Source organism: Lutra lutra, chromosome X (assembly GCF_902655055.1).
Source record: "Lutra lutra chromosome X, mLutLut1.2, whole genome shotgun sequence".
NCBI classification, from domain to species: Eukaryota; Metazoa; Chordata; class Mammalia; order Carnivora; family Mustelidae; genus Lutra; species Lutra lutra.
In genome coordinates, this window is record NC_062296.1 from 29,982,477 (window position 1) to 30,008,490 (window position 26,014).

Here is a 26,014-nt window from a genome sequence, read left to right on the forward strand (position 1 = left end):
CCTTATACACATTGAATGTGATCATGCTTATGCGATATTAAATTGTGTTAAATTTCTCCTTTCTCTCTTCATACAGAGGGGTCTATTGCTGGCAGGATTTAAAAAATTTCCTTATAGGTTTTAACTAGAATATATAATCCCTCCTTACTAGAGCATCAATAAAGGATTTTGTTATTTTGACTACAGTAGTCCTGAATTTCATTACTCCTGAATCACCTCCTTATTTCATGCTTTGGGTTCTATGGCTATGAGGGAGGAAGAATAATTTTCCTTCTATTCTTTTAGGTTCTGGGCTGAGGACCTCTCCTCCCCCATAGTAAGAGACAGATTAACAGGAGTAAAGCAAACAGAAGATTAAGAACATGTATACCTCTTGTATACATGGGAGATACCAGGAAAATTGAATAACATCCTAATATGGTCCAAGCCACCACCTTAGAACCACCTCCAGCTAAAGACCAAGGAATATGATAAGGGTGGGGAGCCAGTTATGGGAAGTTACCAGGAAAAGCACAGCAAAGGAGGCTATGGTTGGTACGCAGATTTAGTTTGTTGCCTTCTCCATTGATAAACTTTTCTAGACATGTAGTCATTCTCTTCCTGGTACAGAGAGGGAGATACTCTGACAAATGCAGATTTCCTTTATAAACATAAATTTCTCAGTCCAACCATGAAATCAAAGAAGTCAAAAACTCTCTTACCACTATCCCCAGTTTTATTCAAAATAGCACTGGAAGTCCTAGCTACAGCCATTAGACAACATAAAGAAAGAAAAGGCATCCAAATTGGTAAAGAAGAAGTAAAACTCTCACTATTTGCAGATGATGTGATACTACATATAGAAAACCCCAAAGATTCCACCAAAAAACTATTAGAACTGATAAATGAATTTAGTAGAGTCACAGGATGCAAAATCAGTGTACAGAAACATGTTGCATTCCTACACACTAATAACGAAGCAGCAGAAATTGGAATCAAGAAAACAATTTCATTTACAATTGCACCAAAAACAATAAAATATTCAGCTCTTTGAGGAACACATGGTCCCAGCTATAGCAGACCTCTGGGCACCCCACTCTTGCTCTTAACTTACTGCTGTCTGCACTCACTGAGGAACAAGTTGGTCAGGAAGCTATGCCACAGCCATGACTTTTAAAGACACTGGGAAGACACCCAAGGAACCAGAGATGGTGATTCACAGAATTAGAATTACTTTAACCAGCTATAACAGAAAATCTTTGGAGGAGGTATGTGCTGACTTGAGTAGAGGTGCAAAGGAAAAGAATCTCAAAGTGAGAGGACCAGTTTGGATGCCTACCAAGAATCTGAGAATTGCTACCAAAAAAGCTCTTTGTGGTGAAGGTTCTAAGATTTGGGATTGTTTTCAGATGAGGATCTACAGGCGACTCATTGACTTGCACATTCCTTCTGAGATTGTTAAGAAGATTACATCCATCCTTATTGAGCCAGGAGATGAGATTGAAGTCACCATTGCAGATGCTTAAATCATCCTTTTTAATAAATTGATTATCAGTTGTTAAAAAACACAATGAAATATTCAAGAATAAACTTGACCAAAGAGGTGAAAGACCTGTACCCTAAAAACTATAAAACACCGATGAAAGAAATTCAAGAGATCATGAAGAAATGGAAAAACGCACCATGCTCATGGATTGGAAGAAAAAATATTATTAAAATGTCTGTACTACCCAAAGAAATCTGCATATTTAATGTAATCCCTATCAAAATACTAACAGTATTTTTCACAGAACTAGAACAAACAATCCTAAAATTTGTATGGAATCACAAAAGACCTCAAATAGCCAAAGCAATCTTGAAAAAGAAAAACCAAACTGAAGGCACCAGAGTTCCAGATTTCAAGTTCTATTGCAAAGTGGTAATAATTAAAACAGTATGGTACTGGCATAAAAACAGACACATAGATCAATGGAATAGAACAGAAATCCTAGAAATAAATCCAATTTATACAGTCAGTAGATCTTAGACAAAGTAAGAATGGGCAAAAGACAGTCTCTTTGACAAATGGTATTAGGAAAACAAGACAACCACATGCAAAAGAATAAAACTGGACCACTTTGTTTCACCATACACAAAAATAAGCTTAAAATGGATTAAAGACCTAAATGTGAGTCCTGAAACTATAAAAATCCTAGAAGAGAGCACAGGCAATAATCTCTCTGACATTGGCCATAGCAACATTTTTCTAGATAATCTCCTGAGGCAAGGAAAATAAAACAAAAATAAACTATTGGGACTACATCAAAATGAAAAGTTTCTAAACGATTAAGGAAACAATCAACAAAACTAAAAGGCAACCTACTGAATGGGAGAAAATATTTGCAAATCAAAACTACAATGAGATACCTCACCACTGTCAGAATGGCTAAAATCAAAAACACAGGAATCAATAAGTGTTGTCAAAGATGTGGAGAAAAAGGAACCCTCATGCAGAGTGTTGGTGCAGCTACTGTGGAAAACAGTATGGAGGTTCCTCAAAAAATTAAAAATAGAACTACCCTATGATCCAGTGATGGCACTACTGGGTGTTTACCCCTAAAATACAAACACACTAACTGAAAGGGATACAAGCATCCCTGTGTTTATTGCCACATTTTTTATAATAACAAAACTATGGAAGCAGCTCAAGAGTCCATCAATAGATGAATGGATTAAGAAGATGTGGTATATATATATATATGTATACATATACATATACATATACATATATATATATGAATATTATTAAGACATAAAAAAGAATGAAATCTTGCTATTTGGAGCAACATGGATAGGGCTAGAAAGTATAATGCTAAGTGAAATAAGTCAGTCAGAGAATGACAAAAACCATATAATTTTACTCTTATGTGGAATTTAAGGAAAAAGCAACAAAAAATGAGCAAATAGAAAAAGAGAGACAGACACAGAGAGAGAAACCAAAAAACAGAATCTTAGCTGACACCTTCGGCTCAGGTCATGATCTCAAGGTCCTGGGATCGAGCCCCATGCAGGGATCCCAGTTCAGTGGAGAGTCTCCTTCTCCCTCTCCCTCTGCCTCTCCCCCTGCTGTGCTCTGTCTCTCTCTCTCTCTCTCAAATGAATAAATAAAATATTAAACAAAAAAAACTTAAAAAAAAAAAAGGCTGGCAGACTCTTAGCTATAGAGAACAAACTGATGGTTACCAGAGGGGAGGTGGGTCAGGGGATGGGGGAAATAGGGGAATGGGGATTAAAAAGCATATTTACCGTGATAAAAAAAATTAGTAAAAATGTTGGTTAAGGGGCGCCTGGGTGACTCAGTGGGTTAAGCCTCTGCCTTCCGCTCAGGTCATGATCTCAGGGTCCTGGGATCGAGCCCCACATCAGGCTCTCTGCTCAGCAGGGAGCCTGCTTCCTCCTCTCTCTCTGCCTGCCTCTCTGCCTACTTGTGATCTCTGTCTGTCAAATAAATAAAGAAAATCTTTAAAAAAAAGTTGGTTAAGATGATAAAATTGAAAAAAACCCTGAAATTGCAAAAAAATAAAAATAAAAAAATACATAAATTTCTCTTATAAAAGGGTAACTCCTACCAGGTTTTCACAGCTTCTCCTATGTCTATTATTTCTTAAAAATAACCTAAAATAATCGTATGTCAAAGAGGCATATTTTTGGTAGCAAATTCTGCTCCCCTTCAAGCCCCAGTTCTGTCAGTTGAATATTGATCTGATATTACTGTGTTACTGATGAAGTATTTGCAAACCATCTGTCCCTGAAGTCACTCCCCCTCCACGTATACATGTATATGTGCACAAAGACTGTTAACCTAAAACACAGCTAAACTGTCATCAATTCCTATTTGCAAAAGAACATTTTCAAAAGTAGTATTACTATGCATTGAAGTTTTCAGATGGATTACCAAAATAATAAATTCATTTTTCTCTGTGATTTTTAGGTCTTTGAAAATAACTCTTTGAAGCTGAACTTTCCTGTCCCCCAGGTACTGAAAGCTACTGATTTGCGTGGGCACTAAGATGATAAGGGGAAAAAATGCTTTGGCAATCTTTCCTTATGTGTCCCTGATTAAGACAAAACAGCATTTTCCAAAAGTGAATATAGTATCCAAGTAAAATTACATTTACTTAGCCTTATCCTGACCTTATAGTTCCTTCAATTGCTTATTCAGTTTTTGCGTTAAAAAAAAAAAGTGCTTTGGTCTTGTAGATCAACGTCTACAAGTATGGAGTCCATTTTTTTCAAATTAAGAGTGTAACTTATAATGAGCCATGATAGACAAAAAAGCAATTTAATTCCAGCATAATTATAGTTAATGGAATTAAGAAGTGTTCATGGCATTAGAATATGAAAATGAAATTTTATTTTCCAAGCTCAAAATGAATCATTTTATAGGATTTACATGGTATCCAGATAAGTATCCAAACAGGAATTTCCAGAACTTCAATCTCTTCTTATTAAATGTGATTAAGTGCCAGTTTCCTTCTCTGGATGTTCCTGAGCTGGGTAAGGCCGATAATAAAACGCACATCTTATAAACAGACAAAATTCTTTGCTTCTTCTATGTCTATTTAGTAAGGAAATGAGATGTGATATCTAATGACTCCATAAATTCCAAATTTCCACCAATTTGAAACTTGCTACCTCAAACTTTTGTGAGTTTCAGCAACATGCAGGAGAGTTGGTTATCTGGATAAAAGGGTGAATGATGTCATAGTTTCAAGCAATTAAGAATGTTTGGCTACGGGGCGCCTGGGTGGTTCAGTGACTCTGCCTTTGGCTTGGGTCATGATCCCAGGGTCCTGGGATCGAGCCCCGCACTGGGCTCTCTGCTCGGCAGGGAGCCTGCTTCCCTTCTCTCTCTGCCTGTCTCTCTGCCTACTTGTGATCTTTGTCTGTCAAGTGAATAAATAAAATCTTAAAAAAAAAAAGGATGTTTGGCTACATTAGCATGGGTTTTATTTAATGGAAAAGGTCTGGAATGGTAAAGCTTAAATCAAAGGTGTGCTAAATTAATTAAACAAGGAGTCTGTTAGACTGAGGTGGTTTTAATGCAAGGGCAGCCTACTTAAGCAAACCAAAATCTAATGCCTCAGTGTTAAAAAATCAACATGCTAAGGACAAGCAATCACGAAGAGTTAACTAGGCTTTAAGCTATAGCCAATCAAGCAATTTCCTGTTTTGCTTCCTTACTTTCCCTATATAAGTCTTTCCCCTGGCCCCTGTTGGTGAGTGTCAGTTCAAATGAAAGAAGGAACACTAGAGGTCATATTGCCCCCAGGAACAGCTGGACTAGCCAGAGAACCCTGTAGATCTGCAACTCCACTGGCTTATAAGTAAAGATATTTTTCAGATTCCAAGTCTCCTGAGATGGCGGAGACTTTCTGGGGACCGGACAAGTTGGCACCAGAGAACCTGCTAATGTGACCTCACCGGTATCCAATCAATGGTGTCCATCTTCTCAGGAAATCCCTGCTGGCGGGACCTCATGGGCCTCTAATCAACAATATGCATCTCCTCAAGAGACAACTGCCCCAAATTCTTCCCTTAAAAGCTGTCACTTGCAAGCCACTGGGGAGTTTGGGACTTTTGATCATTAGCACCCCATTTTCCTGGGGGGTGCCACACACACCAAGAAATAGCCTTTCTTTCTTCACTGCAAAAGCTCAGTGGCTGTTTTCATTGGCTTGCTGTTAATCTGGTGGACGAACTCTTTTTTTTAAAGATTTTATTTATTTATTTGACAGAGAGAGATCACAAGTGGATAGGCAGGCAGAGAGAGAGGGGGAAGTAGGCTCCCCGCTGAGCAGAGAGCCCGATGTGGGGCTCGATCCCAGGACCCTGAGATCATGACCCGAGCTGAAGGCAGAGGCTTAACCCACTGAGCCACCCAGGTGCCCCTGGTGGATGAACTCTTTGGTTCAGTTACCCTCCTAACCACTGCTGGTTTGATACAGCCCTCTTTGAGTGGATTTTTGCTCAAATAAACTCTTTAAAAATTTGAATATGCCTCAGTTTATCTTTTAACAGATGTGTGTATTTGGTGATGGGGGAGAGGACTGCATCATTTTGATTAAATAGAAGGAAAGAGCCTAGTTTTAAAGGCATTTAGAATTTGTATCCCATCTTATCCAACACATTCTCTAGTATAATAAGTTACTATCTCCATTGAAGTACTTTTTTAAAAAAAGATTTTATTTATTTACTTGACAGAGAGACACACAGTGAGAGAAGGAACACAAGCAGGGAGAGTGGGAGAGGTAGAGGCAGGCTTCCCGTTGAGCAGGGAGCCTGATGTGGGGCTCAAACCTAGGACCCTGGGATCATGACCCGAGCCAAAGGCAAATGCTTAATGACTGAGCCACCCAGGCGCCCCTCCATTGAAGTTCTTAAGTAAATTGTTGGGATCCTGTTCTTCAGAGTGGTAGAATACAAGACATATTTATGTTCTAATGCCCGAAAGAAAAAGTTGACGGTAGAACAAAGAGCTGATTTGTATTGCTTTTCTGAGTTAAGTATGGCCATAATCTTTTTTCTGTCTCTTGAGCACAGAGGCACAAATAGTGGCTAGAGAAGATTGCAAATACATAAACTCACTTTAGAAATACACAAATTGAAAGATTTAAAATAAAATCTGTTCCAACCTTTTTCATTCTTCAGCTTTGTCCTTTTGTGATGTGTTATTTATAGCCAACGCTTCGGGGGGAAAAAAATTTCAAGTCAACTCACAGTGTAGATTAAGCCACTGAAAAATGGCGACGTGAGACGTATTCAATAGTGTTCTGTAAAAGAACTCATTTCACCACCATAACGTTGAGACACTGATATTCGGCAAAGCGATTCCATAGATTTATAGCTTCATCATCTGCTTTGCTGATTGCTAGTCTCTCAAGGACAAATGGGCTCTGAGATACAATTGTAAATATCCGGGATAAAGCAATGTTATGTGTACTCTGAACGGTTATGCCATCATTAGGAAAACTTGCTAAATAAACATTTTAATTGAGCATTTAGAGGGCTATATAAAACGTTTCTTTTTATTTCTTCCCTAGAGGACCATGCTGGATTTTTGTTTCAAAACATCATCCACTCTTTCTTTGATCATCTCTCCTTCTTATATGGTTTTGCCTGGGTAGTGTTGAGTGAGGTGTCACTATTTTCACAGAGATGTGACACACCATTTCTCCAAAGCCACCCAGTTTTTTTTTTAATTCTTCTTTTTTTAATACTGGAGGAATTTGACAATGACTAAGCCCTTCAGGTAGGAAATGAAGGACAGTCAGAGTTTAGAGAAACAACGAGGAACTTTAGAGAGAAAAATCTATTTGGAAAATAAGACATGATTCTGCTAAACTCTTAGGGTAGGAAAAATAGCCTCAAAATGAGAGTGAACAATGATTAAACACTAAAACTGGTTCCTTTCAATCACCTCTTGACATTTATATGGTATCATAACACCTCTGGTAACTCTTCTTGGGTTTATGAAAACAATAATAGAACCACTGAAATTACTCAGCGATTTATTCGGAAAGCAATACACGAGTCCATTGGATAGAAAGCATTTTTTTTTTTTTAGTTACTAAAGCAGAGAAATTTAGCTATAGGGATGTCTGTTAGGAGAGCACTGCACATATTCATAGCAGTATTGAGGGCTTGATGGACATTTAAGCTATTTCTATTTTTTTTAAACAAATACAAACTATGCTGCAAACAGCCTTGTATGTGCATCTTCGGTCAATTGGGTAAGCATTGCTGTAAGATATATTTCTAGGCATGGAAGAGCTGGGTTAAAGGGGACGTGCATTAAAAATAGTAATAGATACTGTTAAATTGTTCATCAAAGAGGTTGCAGAGTGTATGAGTGTGCTCGTAACTGGAAACTGCCACTGTTTCCGTCAGCTTCAATCTGATAGGGAAAATTGGTAGCTGTTTATTGCTTTATTTTGCATTTGTTAACTAATGAGTAAAATTGACCCATTTTATATTCCTATTGTTCTTGAAAAATATATATTTTGAAAGAGTTTTAAAGCATCAGCAAAGGCAAGTTTTAAATAAAACTAAATATAACACAGGATTCTTAGCTTTCATCAATGTATTCTAAGCCTAATTTAATATGGAGCCACTGAGTAGACAGATAAGAGCATTTCTGTGACTCACCTTGGTATGTCCCTAGTTTGGGGTTGAAGTCCTTCCTCCCAATTTTCAGACGGGGTTCATTTTTTTTCATTATGTTTTATTTTATTTATTTTCAGTGTTCCAGAATTCATTGTTTATGCACCACACCCAGTGCTCCATGCAGACAGCCTTCATTTTAAAGGACTTCTGGCTACTCTCTTGGAGGTAAGTTATGGATCACATCTAATAATCTATTTTCATCTATCAGTGATGGGAAGGACAGGAATGAGAAAGACAAAAATGATAATGTTAACATAAACACCCCCACTAATAATAATAATAGTGGCTAGCATACAGAGTGCTAACTTTGTGTCTGACTTTAAGTCCTTTGCCTGCAGCATCTTATTTAATCCTTGTAACAATATAGCTTACTATTGAAGAAACTCTGATTCAAAGAAGTTAAGCAGCCTGTGTAAATACTCATAACTGGGGCACCTGGGTGGCTCAGTGGGTTAAAGCCTCTGCCTTCGGCTCAGGTCATGATCTCAGAGTCCTGGGATCGAGCCCCACATCGGGCTCTTTGCTCAGTGGGGAGCCTGCTTCTCCCTCTCTCTCTGCCTGCCTCTCTGCCTATTTGTGATCTCACTCTCTGTCAAATAAATAAATAAAATCTTTCAAAAAAAAATACTAATAACTAATTTTTTTTAAGACTCATAACAATTAAGTAGCAGATCCAGGACCAAAATCCAGAAGAAGATAGGATTAAAAATATATAATCTAGAGGCCAATTACCTAAGATTTACTGGCTGTGTAACCTTAGTTAAGTTGCCTAACTAACTTCTGTGTGCTTCTGTTTCCTAATATGAATATTGGGATAATGGTAGTATTCACCTCATGGGATTGTTATTAAGATTAAATTAGTTGAGATATGTATAAGGTGTAGATTATCTGTTTGGCACACAGTAAACATCATGAAGATGTTAGTCATTATTATCCAGAGCCCATGTCTCCCAAAGAAACATTTCTTCCTCTCCATTCTAGGACTGCTTGAACTATCTGCTATAGGCAAATGAATCTTCAGTTAGCATCTTCATATAAACTGTATATCACTCTTGCCTCTGGTTCCAAAGAACACTCTTCTCCCTTTATGGTCCAATCCTTGCTTCATTCTTTCTATCCAACTCCATGTGTCTCTAAAGTATACCCATAATCAGATAAAGTGCCAAGGAATCATTTGAACATTCCTACATGACACCATACTTTTTCCCAATCATGTAATCACCATGAAGATAGAAACGCTAATATTACCACTCAGCAGGAAATCAGAAGCACAGAATCAATTGACTGCAACCCAGTTAATTTCCTGCTTAGAATTCAAGTTCTTCATCAAGACCTTTTAGGGAAGCAGTAAATGTTTTCATTCTGGGAGGTAAAACCTTTATTATATCACCATCTGCCATCAGAATTCTTGGGAATAAAACTTAGTAAAAATAACTTTCAAGGTCTTAAGAATGGAAGGTAAGGGGTCACCCGGGTGGCTCAGTTGGTTAAGTGTCTACCTTTGGCTCAGGTCATGATCCTAGGGTCCTGGGATCAAGCCCTATGCTGGGCTCTCTGCTCATCAGGGAGTACACCTCTCTCTCTCCCTCTGCCTGCTTGTGATTTCTCTCTCTCTCTCTGTCAACTAAATAAATAAAACATCTTAAAAAACAAAAAGAATGGAAGGTAAGTTACAGAGCCAAGACAATGAAAGATAATGATCAGTATTTTTCTCTATGTTACAAAGAAATAAGTGGTTTTTGTTGTGGTTTCTTACTTTTTTATTCTGAAAAGGAAAGGAAGAGAAGGGAGAAGAAAGAAAAAGTGAGGTGTCATCAAAATGTTGGAATACTGGGTTCTATGGGGGGTGATGATGGGTATCAAGGAGGGCACACATTGCATAGAGCACTGGGTCTTATATGCAAACAATGAATCATGGAACACTACATCAGAAACTAATGATGTACTGTATGGTGACTTACGTAACATAATTTAAAAAGAGAACATCCATTCTAAGTGGCAACATTGTCTGACTTGTTTTTCTTAATTTTTAAAAAAGATTATTTATTTTTGAGAGGGTGGAGGGTCAGAGAGAGAGAGCGTGAGAGAGAGAGAGAAAGAATCTCAAGCAGACTCCCTGCTATGCACAGAGCAAGACACAGGGCTTGGTCTCATGATCGTGAAATCATGACCTAAGCCAAAATCAAAAGTTGGATGCTCAGCTGACTGAGCCACCAAGGCACCCCATTTTTTCCCTGACTTTTAAAAAAAATTCAGATAATTATAAGCTCATGGGCAACTGTGAAAAGTAATACAGAGAGATCCCTTGTGTACTTTGCCCAATTTTCCCTAATGATAAAGTCTGCAAAGCTATAGTACAATATCACAACCAAGATATTGACATTGATCTTAATCAGATTCCCCAGTTTTACTTGTATTCATCTGTGTGCATGTGAAAGACTTTTAAAAACAGGGTATCTGATATTCATTTGGAAAATAGTTTCATCAATTCAATGTAAACCTTCTTACCAAGTCTCCACATGTTTTTTATATTAATAGTTTTTTGTTTTCTGTTGGAGTAAATAAAGCAAAATATATTTCTTTCCTGGTCTGAGTTGGAACAGTATAGAAGATAGCACACATAGGAATAAGAGTCCTGAAGTAAAGGGAACCATGAGACTATATAGTACATAAAATTCATAGAAATCTTTAGAAGGTATTTGAAGTTCCATATGGCCTGGGATGGGGTTCAATATTCACTTGAACTTGGCTAGAAGAATCCAGTCAATAGGGGGCTACATATGTCAGTGTTCAACTTTGAAGGAGGTGGTTGTTTATGTGATATGGTGTAAGGAATCCCATAGAGACCTTTCCCCTAAATCCTTAACCACGAGCCATACTGCTTGAAGAGCCACTGTTATGAACTTATTCCTTTATATTCTGGAAGGCATTTTATCCTTAAATAATCTCTATTAAGTACAAAAACTTCTGGAAAGAGACCTCTGGTTGGGATGGTATAGTCAGGTCATGTTTTAATTACCTCTGCTCCAAACACCAAGTTATGATTTATAAAATATAAAAAGAGAATAACCAAAAAGACATAGCAGGAATAAAAAATAATATGGCTATCACAGAGGACCAGAAATAGATTAAAGCACAGAATAATGTGTGCACCTGAAGCCACTTCCAGGCAGAGAGAGCTGGAAGTCCAGCTGCTATAAGGAAAAGAAACTAAAAGTACTTCTTGAAAGACGTGCAGCCATATCCAGGCTTGAGCCTAGGGGCTTAGGGGGATCTCATCCCTTTTATTATTTGCTAAAATAAAAGCTGCTCTCAGCTTGACAGAGTTGAATAAAGAATTAAGGAATTTGAAAATATTTCTGAGAAAATCAACCCAGGACATGGCACTAAGGGACAGAGATTTCAAAATATATGAAGGATAAATTCAAGGGATACAGATAAAACAAGAGTTTCTAATATTTGTCTCATCAAAGTCTAGGAAAGGAGAATGGATGGAATGGCAGACAAAACTCTTTGAGGATATAATGGCTGAAAATGTTCCAGAACTGAAGACATATTTCCTCAAATTGAAAGCACACTCCGAGTACCAAATAGGCTAAATAAACATAAATTTATATCTAGGCACAGCTTATAAGACTTCAAAACATCAAGGTTAAAGAGAGAATTTTAAAAGATACCACAAATAGGGGCGCCTGGGTGGCTCAGTGGGTTAAGCCTTAAACCATGCCTTCGGCTCAGGTCATGATCTCAGGGTCCTGGGATCGAGTCCTGCGTCGGGCTCTCTGCTCGGCGGGGAGCCTGCTTCCCTTCCTCTCTCTCTGCCTGCCTCTCTACCTACTTGTGATCTTTGTCTGTCACATAAATAAATAAAATCTTAAAAAAAAAAAAAAGATACCACAAATAAATGACCGATGATATACCAAAACACTGAGCTGATTTCTTGGGTTAAAAAAAAAAAAAAGAAAAGAAAAGAAAAAGAAAAAAGAGTCCACGGACAATGAAATATATACCTTCAAAGTACAGAGAGTGGGAGGATACTGTAATCCTGAAATTTTATACTCTATTAATTTATCATGTATAAGCAAGGACAAAACAAAGGCATTTTCAGATATGCAAAGACTAAGAAAGGAATTATTGAAATATATATTTTGGAAAGAAGGAAAGTAAACATAGAAGTAAGGAGTTATTTCTGAAAACAGTGGTAAGTATAGAAATTAATTAAATGTATCAGCAAATTTAATTTTCCAGCATCAAAAGGGATAATAATTATTATTTTTAAAAAAGATTTTATTTATTTATTTATTTGACAGAGAAAGAGAAAGTACAAGCAGGGGGAGTGGCAGGCAGAGGGAGAGGGAGAAGAAGGTTCCCTGCTGAGCAGGAAGCTCGATGTGGGGCTCGATCCCAGGACCCTGGGATCATGATCTGAACTGAAGGCAGACGCTTCACCAACTGAGCCACCCAGGTGCCCAAGGAATAATTTTTTAAAAATTTTATTTATTTATTTGATGGATAGAGATCACAAGCAGACAGAGAGGCAGGCAGAGACTGTGGGGGAAGCAAGCTCCCTGCTGAGCAGAGAGCCCGATGTGGGGCTCGATCCCAGGACCCTGAGATCATGACCTGAGCTGAAGGCAGAGGCTTAACCCACTGAGCCACCGAGGCACCCACAAAGAATAGTTATTTTTAAGGGTAAAACCACAGTTCTAAATGAGGCATTGGTGAACTTTTTCAGTGAAGGCCAGATAAAAAATAATTTAGGTTTAAGAGTCATATGATTTCTCTTGCAACTACTTATCTCTGTCCTTGTAGAGCCAAAGCAGCCATAGACAACATAGAAATGAATGAGCCTGGCTGTTTGCCAATAGAAACTTATTCATAACAATATGAGGCTGGTCAGCAGGTTGTAGTTTGCCAGCTTCTTCTCTAAATAACAAGGTCAGCATGTTATTATTAAAACATGTTAAGTTCCTTCTTATGGTTGAGAGAAGGATACAAAGACTGGGCAATTGTAGGCTTGTTTACAATACCTTCGAAAAAGAAATGCCTTGAGCTTTTATTGACTACAATCATAGTGGGGCTAAGTTGAGAGCAAGGTCCTTTGGAAATAGAACACAAGATAGAAACCTGCCAGAGACTCTAGGAAAAAGGTGGGTATAGGGAAGGCAATTTATTTATATCATCATTTTATCTAGGACTGATTCTGGGGCTTTATTACAGTAGTGACTATGCATAAGCTGTTTTGGGAAGCCTGGCTCAGTCCATGAAGTATCTGCCTTCTGCTCAGGTCATTGTCCCAGGGTCCAGAATGGAGCCCCATGTGGGGCTCTCTGCTCAGCAGGAAGCCTGCTTCTCCCTCTCCCTCTGCATGCCACTCCCCTTGTTCTTGCTCTCTCTCTTTTTTTCTCTTTGTCAAATAAATAAATAAAATAAATATATTTTTAAAAAGCATAAGCTGTTTTCTACTAATTAACTGCCATTCATCTTTCAGGTTCCAGTCCTTCGGGTTCAAGTCTGGGTAAAGTGTTCTCTCTATATGCCTCCCATAGCATCTTAATACTTATACCTAACATAGCACTTAACACATTTGATCGTATTTGCCAGTCTGTATTTGTTCCCCATAGAAAAGGAGTTCTGTGAGGGGAGATGCCGTATTTGTTTCATTCACTGTATCTTTCATGTCAAGGTGGTGTCTGCCATATGGTAGATTCTGCACAAATGGTTTTAAGTGATTGAATGAATGAATGAATGAGTAATTAGTTCTGTTGAATTAATGACATATAAGTATATACCAAGATAGATAACTTTTATTTCTGGGGTTGCAGTAGCCTCTTGGTCTTTCTTTCTCTTCCTTTCTTTCTCTTTCTTTCTTTCTTAAGGATTTTTTTAAAAATATATTCATTTGAAAGAAACAGAGGGAGAAACAGAGAGAGCACAAGCAGGGGAAGGGACAGGCAGAGGGAGTGGCAGAAGCAGACACCCTGCTGAGCTGGGAGCAGGATATAGGGTCCGATCCCAGGACCCTGAGATTATAACATGAGCCAAAGGCAGACACTTAACTGACTGAGCCACCCAGGCACTCTGCCTCTTGATCTTTCAAATTCATTCAGTCAACAAATAATTCATTGGCCATCACTGTAGGCGAGGCACCATTTTGTGTGCTGAGTATACAGCAGTGAACAAAATGGACCCAGTCCCTGCTGCAGTTAGCTTATATCCTAGCGGAGGTGGAAGAAAATAAGATACAAAAATCTTTGCTGGTGAAAACCCAAAGAAGTGCTCTTTGATGATTCAGGACTTCAGAGCTTCAGAGTTAATGCACTAACATGTAGCTTAACTATTTGTCGTTGAATGCAAGATGTTCTAAACTCTCCAGGTAATGGATGCTATTTCTTAAATAGCAAAGTGCGGGGGGGGGGGGGGGGCGGGGAGCATTGTAATGCACATTGGAAGAAGTAGGTCCTAGACTCAGGTTTTCCATTCAATTACTATGTGACCTGATATAAATTATGCCCCCCTCCCAGGCCTCAGTTCTTTCCATAAGAGAGTTGGGTTCAATCAGTGTTTTCACAACTTCAGTCATTTTCATATCAGCTCCAAGATTTCTGCCATATTTGTATACCATCTCTGTTCTCATTTACATGACAACTTTCTTTAAAACATGACTCTTGTGTAAATTTTGTTCTTAGCAGGAAATAACATTGGTGAAGTCATGAGTACGATGTACTAGTTACAGCATTTCTTAATGGAAATTATTACATTAGTAATTATTATTATTATTATTTAGATTTTTAAAATTTATTTATTTGACAGAGAGAGATCACAAGTAGGCAGAGAGGCAGGCAGAGGGGCGGGGGGGAAGCAGGCTCCCTGCTGAGCAGAGAGCCCAATGCGGGGCTCGATCCCAGAACCCTGGGATCATGAACTAAGCCGAAGGCAGAGGCTTAACCCACTGAGCCATCCAGGTGCCCCTACATTAGTAATTATTAAAACGTCAAGTACCATCCAAAGGCATTCATATATCAGAGGTGGTAGGTCTATTTCATTTGGAAATCTTGGACTAGTTGATTTTCAAGTCCTCTTTGAGCTCTAAATATTATTGTTTGATGAGGTTCTCCTGTATGATCATTTTCTCTCTAAGGCTCCAGATATTTTCTTCTTTCAAGATGGAAAACACCTGCATTTACATAACGAATATATAAGACAATGCTTTACCGTTTGAAAAGGCATAAAGCCTATGCTTTGCTTGAATAAATTTTTTTTTCTCACTCTCTCATTAAACAAATTAGAATATTTGCCAGGGTAAATTTCTGGTTCCTCCCCAAACACATTTGTAAAGCTTATTTTTTGTATGTTGTATCTTTTTCCATCCTTCCACTGTCAGCTTATCTGTGTCTTTAAAGTTAAAGCACAGTTCTTGTAGATAGCATCTAGTTGGGGCTTGTTTCATTAATCCAGTTGGACAAATCTCAGCCTTTTATGTGGAATGCTTAAAGTTATATTCAAATTAATTATTGATGTGGTTGGTTTTAAGTCTACCATCATTTTCATTTTGTGTATGTGTGTCAGTTGCTCCTAAGCTTGCAATGTACAACCTTGACTTACTAGATATATTTCTCAGTGAAAGCTATGTAGGTAGAATGTCATTTAACAAGCTACAGAGCATAATGAAGTTTTTGCATCACATCCAACTTTCAAAAAATCAGATACCCAATTTTCAAAAAATACCTTTTGCCCAGGCTATATTGTTTATAGAAAATAGATGTTTAGTTCCACTTAAATTTGCAAGGAAAGGTAGGTCATAGGGTTGCTTCTAGAAGGGCTGCATGAAAGAATTTGTATCAGTCAAGATGGTTTAAGTTATGGAGCAATAATAAAAAACCCAAATTTCAGTGGCTTGAAACAATTAAGGTTTCATTCTTCCTCATGCTACATGTTCCTGAAGCATCAGTCTGAGGGTCTGTTCCGTGTTATCTTTTCTTAGGACCCAGGATGAGGAAACAGCCAATCTGGAGCATTGCTTGTTGTCATGGAAGAGAGAAAGAGAGTTCTAATTGATACGTTCATTAAGTGCTTAGCCAGAAGTGGCACATGTCTCTACTACTTGCAATTTATTAGCCAGAGCTGGTCACACAGCTCGAAAGGGTCCTGACAGAGCCTTCTTTCAGAAAAAGAAGAGAACTGTTATATTTCACAAACAGCATTAATGATTACCACATGGGATTTTTTTTTTTTTCCAGGTTCTAGAGTCTTAGCTCCTCAAGGGTTAATGCTGCTTGGTCCTTATGTTTTCATTGGGTTCAACCTTAGCAATAAATATCACTAACAAAATGAAAAGTATTTATAAAACAATGATAAATAAATGGCTTGGGGAACTGCTATTAGAAGTTGGGAAGGACAGGGGTAGGTGTTGAAGGTTGGTACTATTCTCTGCCACTGGACTTGGAAATGTTCTGAGCTAGAATGGATTTCTGGCCACAAAACTGTAGTGTGAGGGGTGAAACTCAGGAGTAGAGTCTATTAGATTAACGCGACAGGTCAGTTTTACCCAATATTAAGGAACTGGGAGGTAAAGGTTTGAAACAATGGTGAGGAGATCCTCTGAGGCAAAAGGAAGAGGCAGTTTTAACCAAACTACTCATCCATTTGTAGGCTGCTTTGGATCTTGACTCTTCCTAAGGAAGACTGTGAAACCAGAGTTTTAAGCCTAGATGTATGCTCTTCACAGAGAAAGTAGGAAACAAGGAAGAAGGGCAGATAACCCTCATTAATTTGGTGCTGGTAAAACTATAAGTGCTCTTCTAGGTGTTTGAAACATCTCTATGAAGTAATGATTCAGAAATCCAGTATTAAGGGAAGCATCGGCCACAGTTCCTTAGGGAAAAGGCAGAAGATAAAACTAGGTGATGTACATACCTATGCAGGATTAGAAACAAAGCCACTGCTTTTCTCCTTGTCACATGCTCTCCATTTCACTTGCATTCGCTGCTGCTTTACTTTAATTTTGAGCAGATCATAACATACAGGTGGCCAACAGGGACTTGAAAAGATGCTCATCATCACTCATCATCAGGGAAATGCAAGTCAAAACCACAATGAGGTATCATCTCACACCTGTCAGAATGGCTGGTATCAAAAAGACAAGAAATAACAAGGGTTGGTGAGGATGTGGAGAAAAAGAACACCTCGTGCACTGTTGATGGGAGTGTAGATTGGTTCAGCTACTGTGGGAAACAGCATGAGGATTCCTGAAAAGATGAAAAATAGAAATACCACATGATCCATTAATTCCACTACTGGGTATTTACCCAAAGATATACGCACTCCCGTATTTATTGCAACATAATTTACAATAGTCAAGATATGGAAGAACCCATATATCCAACAGTAGGTGAATGGATAAAGAAATTGTTGTATATATCTATATCTCTATCTATCTAGCTAACTATCTAAACATTATTCAGCCATAAAAAAAGAATGGGATCTTGTCATTTGTGGCAACATGGATGGACCTAGAGGGTATGATGCTAAGTAAAATAAGTCAGACAGAGAAAGATAAATACCATATGATTTCACTTATATGTGAAATGTAAAAGCCAAAGCAAATGAACAAACAATAAGTAGAAACAGATTCATCAATACAGAAAACAAACTGGAGGTTGCCAGAGGGGAGGGAAATAGGGAAATGGGCAAAATGGATGAAGGGGAATGGGAGGTACAGGCTTCCAGTTTAGGAATGAATAATTCATGGGGAAGATAGGTACAGCATAAGGAATATAGTCAATGGTATTGTAATAGCATTATCTGGTGATAGAAGGTAGCTACACTTGTGGTGAGCATAATATAACGTACAGTGTTGTCAGATCACTATGTTGTATACCTGACAGTAATGCAATATTGTGTGTCAAATACACATAAAAAATATTGGGCAGATATTGAAATACAAATACAAATGAATACAAGTGATTAATACCACTTTAATACAGTTATAAGTAAAAATGTTATAGATTCTTTTCTGTTACAAGAGCTATTTGGCCATTATTAGAGAAAGCAAGCCAATGGAATTTTCCAGGAAGATTGAATTATATGGGTGATGTCCTGATAGGACATCTGATAGGTATGGACCTATCAGACAAGTCACCAACTTTTCTGTATTAGAATATATTATTTACTCCCAAGTAAATGGAAGGACAGCTAGGTGGGTGCCATGTCCTTTAAGATAGAGCCAATAAAATTAAAGAAGGAGCGTGTTGCTAGAGCATCCTGAAGTCATGGTCTAGGTCAGTGCTAATTAAAATGTGATCTGAGGGTCAGTGCTAGTCAACAGATAAGCGCTATTCTATGAACTCTTTACTGGTCAGTCTGGAGGGTTGGAGTATTATGTCAGAATGTGATCCAATGCACCCCTTCCAACATCAAGAAAGCCTTGTTGCAAATGTATGCATATACATAATGTGTGTATATATATCCGTGTGTGTATATGTGTGTGTGTGTATGCATTCCTTTATGTAGATCATATATATCCATATATATGTGTGTATATATGGATATATATATATATATATATATATATAAAATCTGTGGCAATATGCATGCATTAACTTATAACGTATGAGAAATAGAAACCAAGCATAATTAGTTTAAGAACTGTGTAGAAGCAGTAGTGCTCCTTTTCTGACATCAGGTATGTCTTGAAAGACCAGATGTAGCCATGAAGATTTTGGACTTTACATAGTGGAGTTTGGCCAATACACTGGGTCTTTTTTTTTTTTTTAATCTCTTCTGTTGACATTTCCATTGATTATTTCCTTCCCAGCTGTTCCCAAATATCATGTATTATTCTCAAATATCTTATCAAAAAAGGCTGTCTTGATTAAACCAATTACCTTAATAGCATAATAAGAAAACACTATCAAACATTTTTGACAGCTTACTACGGGCCAGGCACTTTCTTAAGTGCTTTACATTATTTGAGGCACTTAATCCTAACAATAGAAGTGCTTTACATTATTTGAGGCACTTAATCCTTAGAATAATCCTATATATAAGCACTATTATTATTATCCACATTTTACAATGAGAAAAATGAGAATCAAAGTTTAAGTGATTTGTTCTAAATGACACATCCACAAGGGGACAAAATTAGGCATCCAATTCATGTATTTGAACTCTCAAGCCAATATTCCTCACAACCATGGGGTATTTCCTTTGTAAGGGAAGAAAGACAACACACATTTAGTGAAAAGACTCTGGGACTAAGAATCAAAAGACCTTGATTTTAATCCCAGTCCTGCCACTGGGTAGCCATGTAACCATGGGCAACACCTTCTCCTATTTGGGCTTTGGCTTCCTGACCTAGAAATACGAGCAGGGTGGACTGGGTGTTTTCTCAGATCCTTTTCAGTTTTAAGGTTTTATGAGTCTGTAAGCCTAGATGTCTTACTAAAAGAAGAGGCTTGTGAATGTATCTTTTATAGAGAATTTCTTGTTCAAATAGAATTCTTTGTTTCTAATTCAGCAAAGCAGTATTGCTCCGGGCTAGCTGCCTGGATGGAGAAATAGCCTTACAGTATAGAACTGGATGTTAGCATGAGGGTCATTGAAATAGGATCCCATCCCTTTGCTTTCTGCTAAAGACAGGATGCAACAATTACACACAAGTAATAAGCATGACATTTAATATTTTAATTTTTCTTACTGCTCTCCTCCAGGAATAAGGCTATGCTACTTGTGGCTTGACTTGGCTTCAGAAGGAATGAATTTTTCTTCATGTCTAAAGTCTTGTCAGTCTGGAAATGTTTAAATATTTAGGCATTTTGTTTCTGACATACAGCAAATTTTGCCAAGTTCCATAGCTCAGCAGTCCACCATTTCTGGTAGTCAGCCATGATGGACAAAGAATACAGTGTTAACATTGTCTCCTCCTGCTCAGTGAGATGGTGTGATTCGTAATGAATGGTGGGTATTAATGCTTACAGATTTAGATCCATTTGTACCACAAATAATCAATTTGGAAAGAAAAACATCTCTGGTCTCCAATTTGCAGAAAAAACAAACTAAATATAAGCAGGAGCTATGTTCCCTCAAATATGTGTTTAAGGACACAATGATGGCTCTGTGCTTCTGTCTGCTGAGAAGTAAATGGCAAGAGAGCAGTTTTCAAAAATATCAGAGAGTTTTTAAATGTCAGGTTTACCACCTTTCATTCTCATTTTGCTTTGTCTCTTGAGTGATCTGAGATTTGAGTTCGCAGTGGTAATCTTTAACATCATCTCCCTGGCTCTCAAATACTTCTGTCCAGTAACACTGATAGTCACAGGAAGTAGAGAGTTGTTTTGTTCTTTTGGCTTTTGTTTTTAGCTGATAATTAGCATAGTTGAGCAGAATGGGTGTTTTCTAAGGTTTTTATACACATGATTGCAGATCATGGGGCTGGAGTCAGCTAAGCCAGGAAGAAAGCCTGGGCCAGGATCCCGATGGAAAACTGGAAGACACAATTCTCACCAGTGTGACTTTTTAGTAACTACGAATGTTTCTATGTGTTAAAGGAGATGATGGGTCAACACTGAGGCTATTCAGATCCTAACACTATAAATATGGATGATCACCATTATCAGGCTGTGTCCTAATGATATTTACTTCTACAGATATCCTGATCCAGAAGGATGGTAGATCTCATCTCAGAAAAAAGTGGTCATTTAGATCAGTATTCTCAAACTTGTTCTACGGCCACTAGTGCTGGAAAGTTTAAAACTGAGATTTTTCTAGTAACCTAACTTTATTTATTTATTTTTAAAGATTTTATTTATTTATTTCACAGGCAGAGATCACAAGCAGGCAGAGAGGTGGGCAAAGAGAGAGAGGAAGGGAAGCAGGCTCCCTGCTGAGCAGAGAGCCCGATGTGGGGCTCCATCCCAGGACCCCGGGATCACGACCTGAGCTGAAGGCAGAGGTTTTAACCCACTGAGCCACCCAGGTGCCCCCCTAGTAACCTAACTTTAAACAAACTTTAAACTTTAAACATTTATGGTCACTTTCTTATCTGCGTAGTACAATGGAAAGAATCTGAATTATAATTCCCTTCTGCTAGTATCTATAGGACTTTAAGGAAATCTCTTAAATTATGTTGGCCTCAGTTTCTCCTTCCATAAAATGAGGTATTAGACCAGATGATTCAGCTTTCTCTGGATGAAATCAAATTATGATTTCAAGGCATTAAGATATAAAGATCAAGTCCTCCTAACATATCCTAGTTTCCCCTCAAACCCTTTTCCAATGTTTTCTCAAAGCCTTTATAGACTCAAAAAGAGCCAAGATTAATAGAATAACACATTCTATTTTCCATGATGCTTGACCCAAGGAAATGTGGCAACATTTACATTAAGTTCAATGAAAGAATACTGCCTACTCTTAATTACTTGAATGATTCAGAAATACCATTTATTGGTTACTTACTATATGGGGGGGCACTTTACTAGCATTTTATTTACATAATTTAATTCTCATGTACCTGTTTGGACACATGAAGGCAACCTGGAAATAACATCTCTTTCCCCTGCCTTATTTGTGATCTAATTGAGAACTAAGACCATAGAGATCAACATACAGAGAACAAACTTTTACCCTTACTGATGAAACAATTAGAAATAAATTAGAAAATGTGGCTTATAGGGCACCTGGGTGGCTCAGTCATTTAAGTGTCTGCCTTTGCCTCAGGTTGTGCTCTTAGGGTCCTGGGATCAAGTCCACATCAGGCTCTCTGCTCAGTGGGGATCTGCTTCTCCCTCTGCCCTACCCCCCCACCCCCCACTTAATGCTCACTCTCTCTCTCTCTCTCACAGAAGTAAATAAATAAAAGTCTTAAAAAAAAGAAAATGTGGCTTATAACTGTGGCCAAATGGGATTCATAATACTGAACAACAGAATTGAACAGGCTCAACACTCAAACGGGGCATATGAGAAGAGCAGCCAGTCTTAGGCCATCACTGGTTCGCCGCAGGCTTTTCCTGCCACTTGTTAGCATGGTACCCACAGCCAACCTATTTCCCCAGATAAAGGGCAAGAGAATAAATTGGGCTATAAATACTTTGCTCTTCTTCCACACATACCAATTAGGAAATTCACTGCACCTCCATGAAAAATAATAGGTGTGGGGCATGAAGCCAAGGGTGGTAGAGGACGTTTATCCCAGGATAAAGTGCCTTGGGAAGTGGGGGGAAAGCAAATAATCCTTCAGGAAACTGAGGTTTGGAGAAATTAAGTATTTTGTCAAAGATCGTACAACTAGTAAGAGGAAGAGTTACAATTCAGTCTCCATTCTGTCTGACTCCAGAACCCATATCCATGCCCCCATTTCTTCCCCTACATTGTCACCCTATAGTTTTCATGTTGGCTGTGTTTTACTAGTAGGTGAAGACACACTCAGCAATTATTTCTTCAATTAAAAAATTCCCTATTTTGCAAGGGTCATAGATCATGGCTCTGTTTGCATGACTATCCCCACACACAAACCATCAATGGTAACATTATGGGATTAGCAACCAAGACAGATTGGCTTGATTTTCAAAATGACTGATAGGATGTGCTCTTCTTGTGTTAGAAACCTAGGAACTTTTTGACATTTGTTTCTCTGTTTTTATAGATTAAAACAGTCATGATAGGAATGTGATCTGCCATTTTGATCCTGCAGCTTCCTATATTAAACCATGTAAATAATGAAACAGAATGTTTCTAATGGAACATTCTTTAAAGAAAGACAATGTCTGATAGTGTTTTCCAAATTTACAGATTCTAGCCATGAATCATCAGAGGTCAAATTTCACTATAAAAAATATATATATATGTAAATATATATATATATATATTGGCCTAAGAGCAGAAGAACCAGGATGAATTACAGTCTCTCCAGTAAAGAGAGGTGATAGTAAGGAAGGAGTAAACTCTCTCTGAAGGGCATGACTGGAACCCAGCAGAACAGAGGACTATATTCCTGAGGCCAGAGTGAGAAGAAGAGTGATTGTGTATCAACAGGGGTTGGCATATTATTCCAACAGAGACAGGAGTCCCAGGGTAGATCAGTGAGCTCCAAGAGATGGAAAACAGCACCATTATGCCAATACGGAGCTAAAATTCTTTGACCTAGGTTGTTAAATATTGTTACCTTAAATATTGTTACCTCTGCTAGCAAAGTTTCTAATAACAAAATCTATCATTGGGTGAATAGAGGTCTAGCTATTTTGAGTCAACACTTGGCCTTCGGATGCTCCTTTTCTTCCAAATATGTATTACATGAAAGAGACAAAAAGGGTACCAAGTTGTCTAGAATAAATGATGGTGCAAACATCCCATTTCTCCTGATAAAAAGTATGGAAAAATTTGAACATGCTGAAATGACCCAAAAGTAAATTTGTTTTTAAATCTTAAAAATATACGCAGGGAGTTCTGGAAGACACCATAATGAAAATACTCATTACATGCATCACTAAATCATGTAAAATGCAGTGGGTAGTCACAAATGCACAGGTTGCATTTTATTCTCTGATAGACAAAGCATCTCCTCATTACTAACCAGAACTGGGAAGCTGTTGAGGATAGCATAACTCTTAATCAGGTTATTTATTTTCTTCCTGGTGGTGACAGGAGCTAGCATGAGAAGGACGGGGGTGGGGAAGAGCATCATTATCAAGTAACCATTCTTTGTTTTGAAGAAAGCCATTATATTATTTGTGTAAATTAGGAGTAATCGATGAGAAAACATCCAATAATAAGCAGCTGATTCTCCAGCCAAACTATCTAAATTTAAATCTAAATCCTGGCCTATTAAAGATGTCTATAAGGAAATATCATTCACCCATATTAAAAGCTTTTCAAGATTAAAATGAACACTGGCAATTTAGGCCTATAATATTTCCACGGTATTTACCTTCTGGGAATCTACGTGATTGTCAGGTGAAGAAGTAACAAAAATGTCTTTTTGTTTGGCGCTGTTGTTTGGGTTTTGTCAGAAAAGAAGCATAGCCAAAGGTTTTGAGCCAGACCGAATCTCTGGCTTTCTTCTCTGGTTATCACAGGTTTGCACTTTCTACTTAATAGGTTTTTGACAAATGTGGAAATGAATGGATTTTCCTTTGTTAGGTATACTTGACATATAGCAGTGAACAAGAAAGACATGTTCTCCAATGATCCTATCATTTTTAAAGGAAAAAAAAAGGTACTAGCATCTCATTCACTGAATGACTATTGAGAAACCTACTATGTGTCAAGAACTCTGATAGGCCCTGGACATATAAGAAAAAATAAACAAAGTGGACATTAGCCCTGGCTCATAAGGTACTTAAAAGCAATCAGGGAAAAAAGACATTAAATAATTAAGCAATTATAATACTATAGTGTTGTCTTAGTCAGCGGGGGCTGTCATAAGAAAACACCACAGATTAGGTGGCTTAAACCTTAGAAATTTCTTTTCTCACCATTCCGCAGACTAGAAGGCCATGATCAAGATTCTGGCAGGGTTGGTTTTTGGAGAGAGCTCACTCCTTGGCTTCTAATTCAGCTGCCTTCTTGCTGTGTCCTCACATGGCCTTTTTAAATGTGCAGGTGGAGAGAGAGAGAAAGAGAGACACAGAGAGAAAGACTGATCTCTGGTGTCTTTTCCTCTTCCTATAAGGACACGAGTCCTATCAGAATATGGCCTCCCCTTTATGACCTTATTTAACCTTAATGACCTTCTTCAAGGCCTTATCTCCAAACACAGTCACATTGCAGGTCAGAGCTCCAACAGAGGCGTTCTGAGAGGACACAATTCAGTACATAACAAGTTTTGATACATGTTACAAAAGATAGAGGTGTACATTAGACTATCACGGCATATCTATGAGTGTGGTATCTTAGTCTAGGGGATCAGGAAAGCTTTCCCTGAAGAAGTCAAGGAAGGGGAGCTTAAGGCATGGGTAATAGCTTGGCCAAGAACAGGGGCGGAGTAGTTAAAGAGGCCACAGCTTGTACAGAGGTTACAAAATATAGCACATTCAGTAAAATAACTTAAAAGAAGTAAAAAGCAGCTGGGCAAAGAATGACCAGAATGATATGAGGTGGAAGAGGTAAGCAGAAGACCTTATGACCTTATGATGTCTAGCTATGAGATGACCTTATGAGTCTCATGAATGGGTTTCACCGTGATCCTAAGGATAACGGGAAGTAGAGTAATGTTTTGTTTTGTTTTTTTAAGATTTTATTTATTTATTTGACAGGGAGAGAGATCACAAGTGAGCAGAGAGGCAGGCAGAGAGGGCGGGGAGGCAGGCTCCCTGCTGAGCAGAGAGCCCGATGTGGGGCTCGAGCCCAGGACCCTGAGATCATGACCTGAGCCTAAGGCAGAGGCTTTAACCCACTGAGCCACCCAGGCGCCCCTAGAGTAATGGTTTTAAATAGAGGTCAGGTTTGCTCTTTATAGAGAGGACTCTTATTACACACAGCTTGTGAATATGAGTGTGTGTGTGTGTGTGTGTGTGTGTGTGTGTGTGTGTGTGTACCAGTGCCTACAAACTCTTATTTTAGACACAATTTTGGACGACCTTGGTACACAGTCATACATTGTCAAGAATGCCCTTTTGCCATTCACCACCGTTTTTGCTATGCTGCTCTGTGAGATAGCAAACTCTGCCCCTCCTCTCCGTGGGGGAAAATATGAAATGAAAGGGCGGGAAGATGGTGCATTTGGTTTAATACCCCTTTCCAGTTGTCTTCCTCCTTCATTGAAAGTACGTTTAATATTTATAATAGTAATTAGAATTTATTGGTCACATACTCTATGTCAAGACATTGTGGGTAA

At 38.2% G+C, this 26,014-nt stretch overlaps 1 protein-coding gene across 1 annotated transcript; it reads left to right on the top strand.

Annotated features, from left to right (window-relative positions):
* The first annotated feature begins 1,145 nt into the window (after window positions 1-1,145).
* On the top strand, window positions 1,146-1,545 carry LOC125092182 (40S ribosomal protein S20-like). The gene has a single exon (XM_047716542.1). It carries the CDS (start codon window positions 1,146-1,148, stop codon window positions 1,503-1,505), a length of 360 nt encoding a protein of 119 aa, XP_047572498.1. The 3' UTR covers window positions 1,506-1,545.
* Window positions 1,546-26,014: the final 24,469 nt, after the last annotated feature.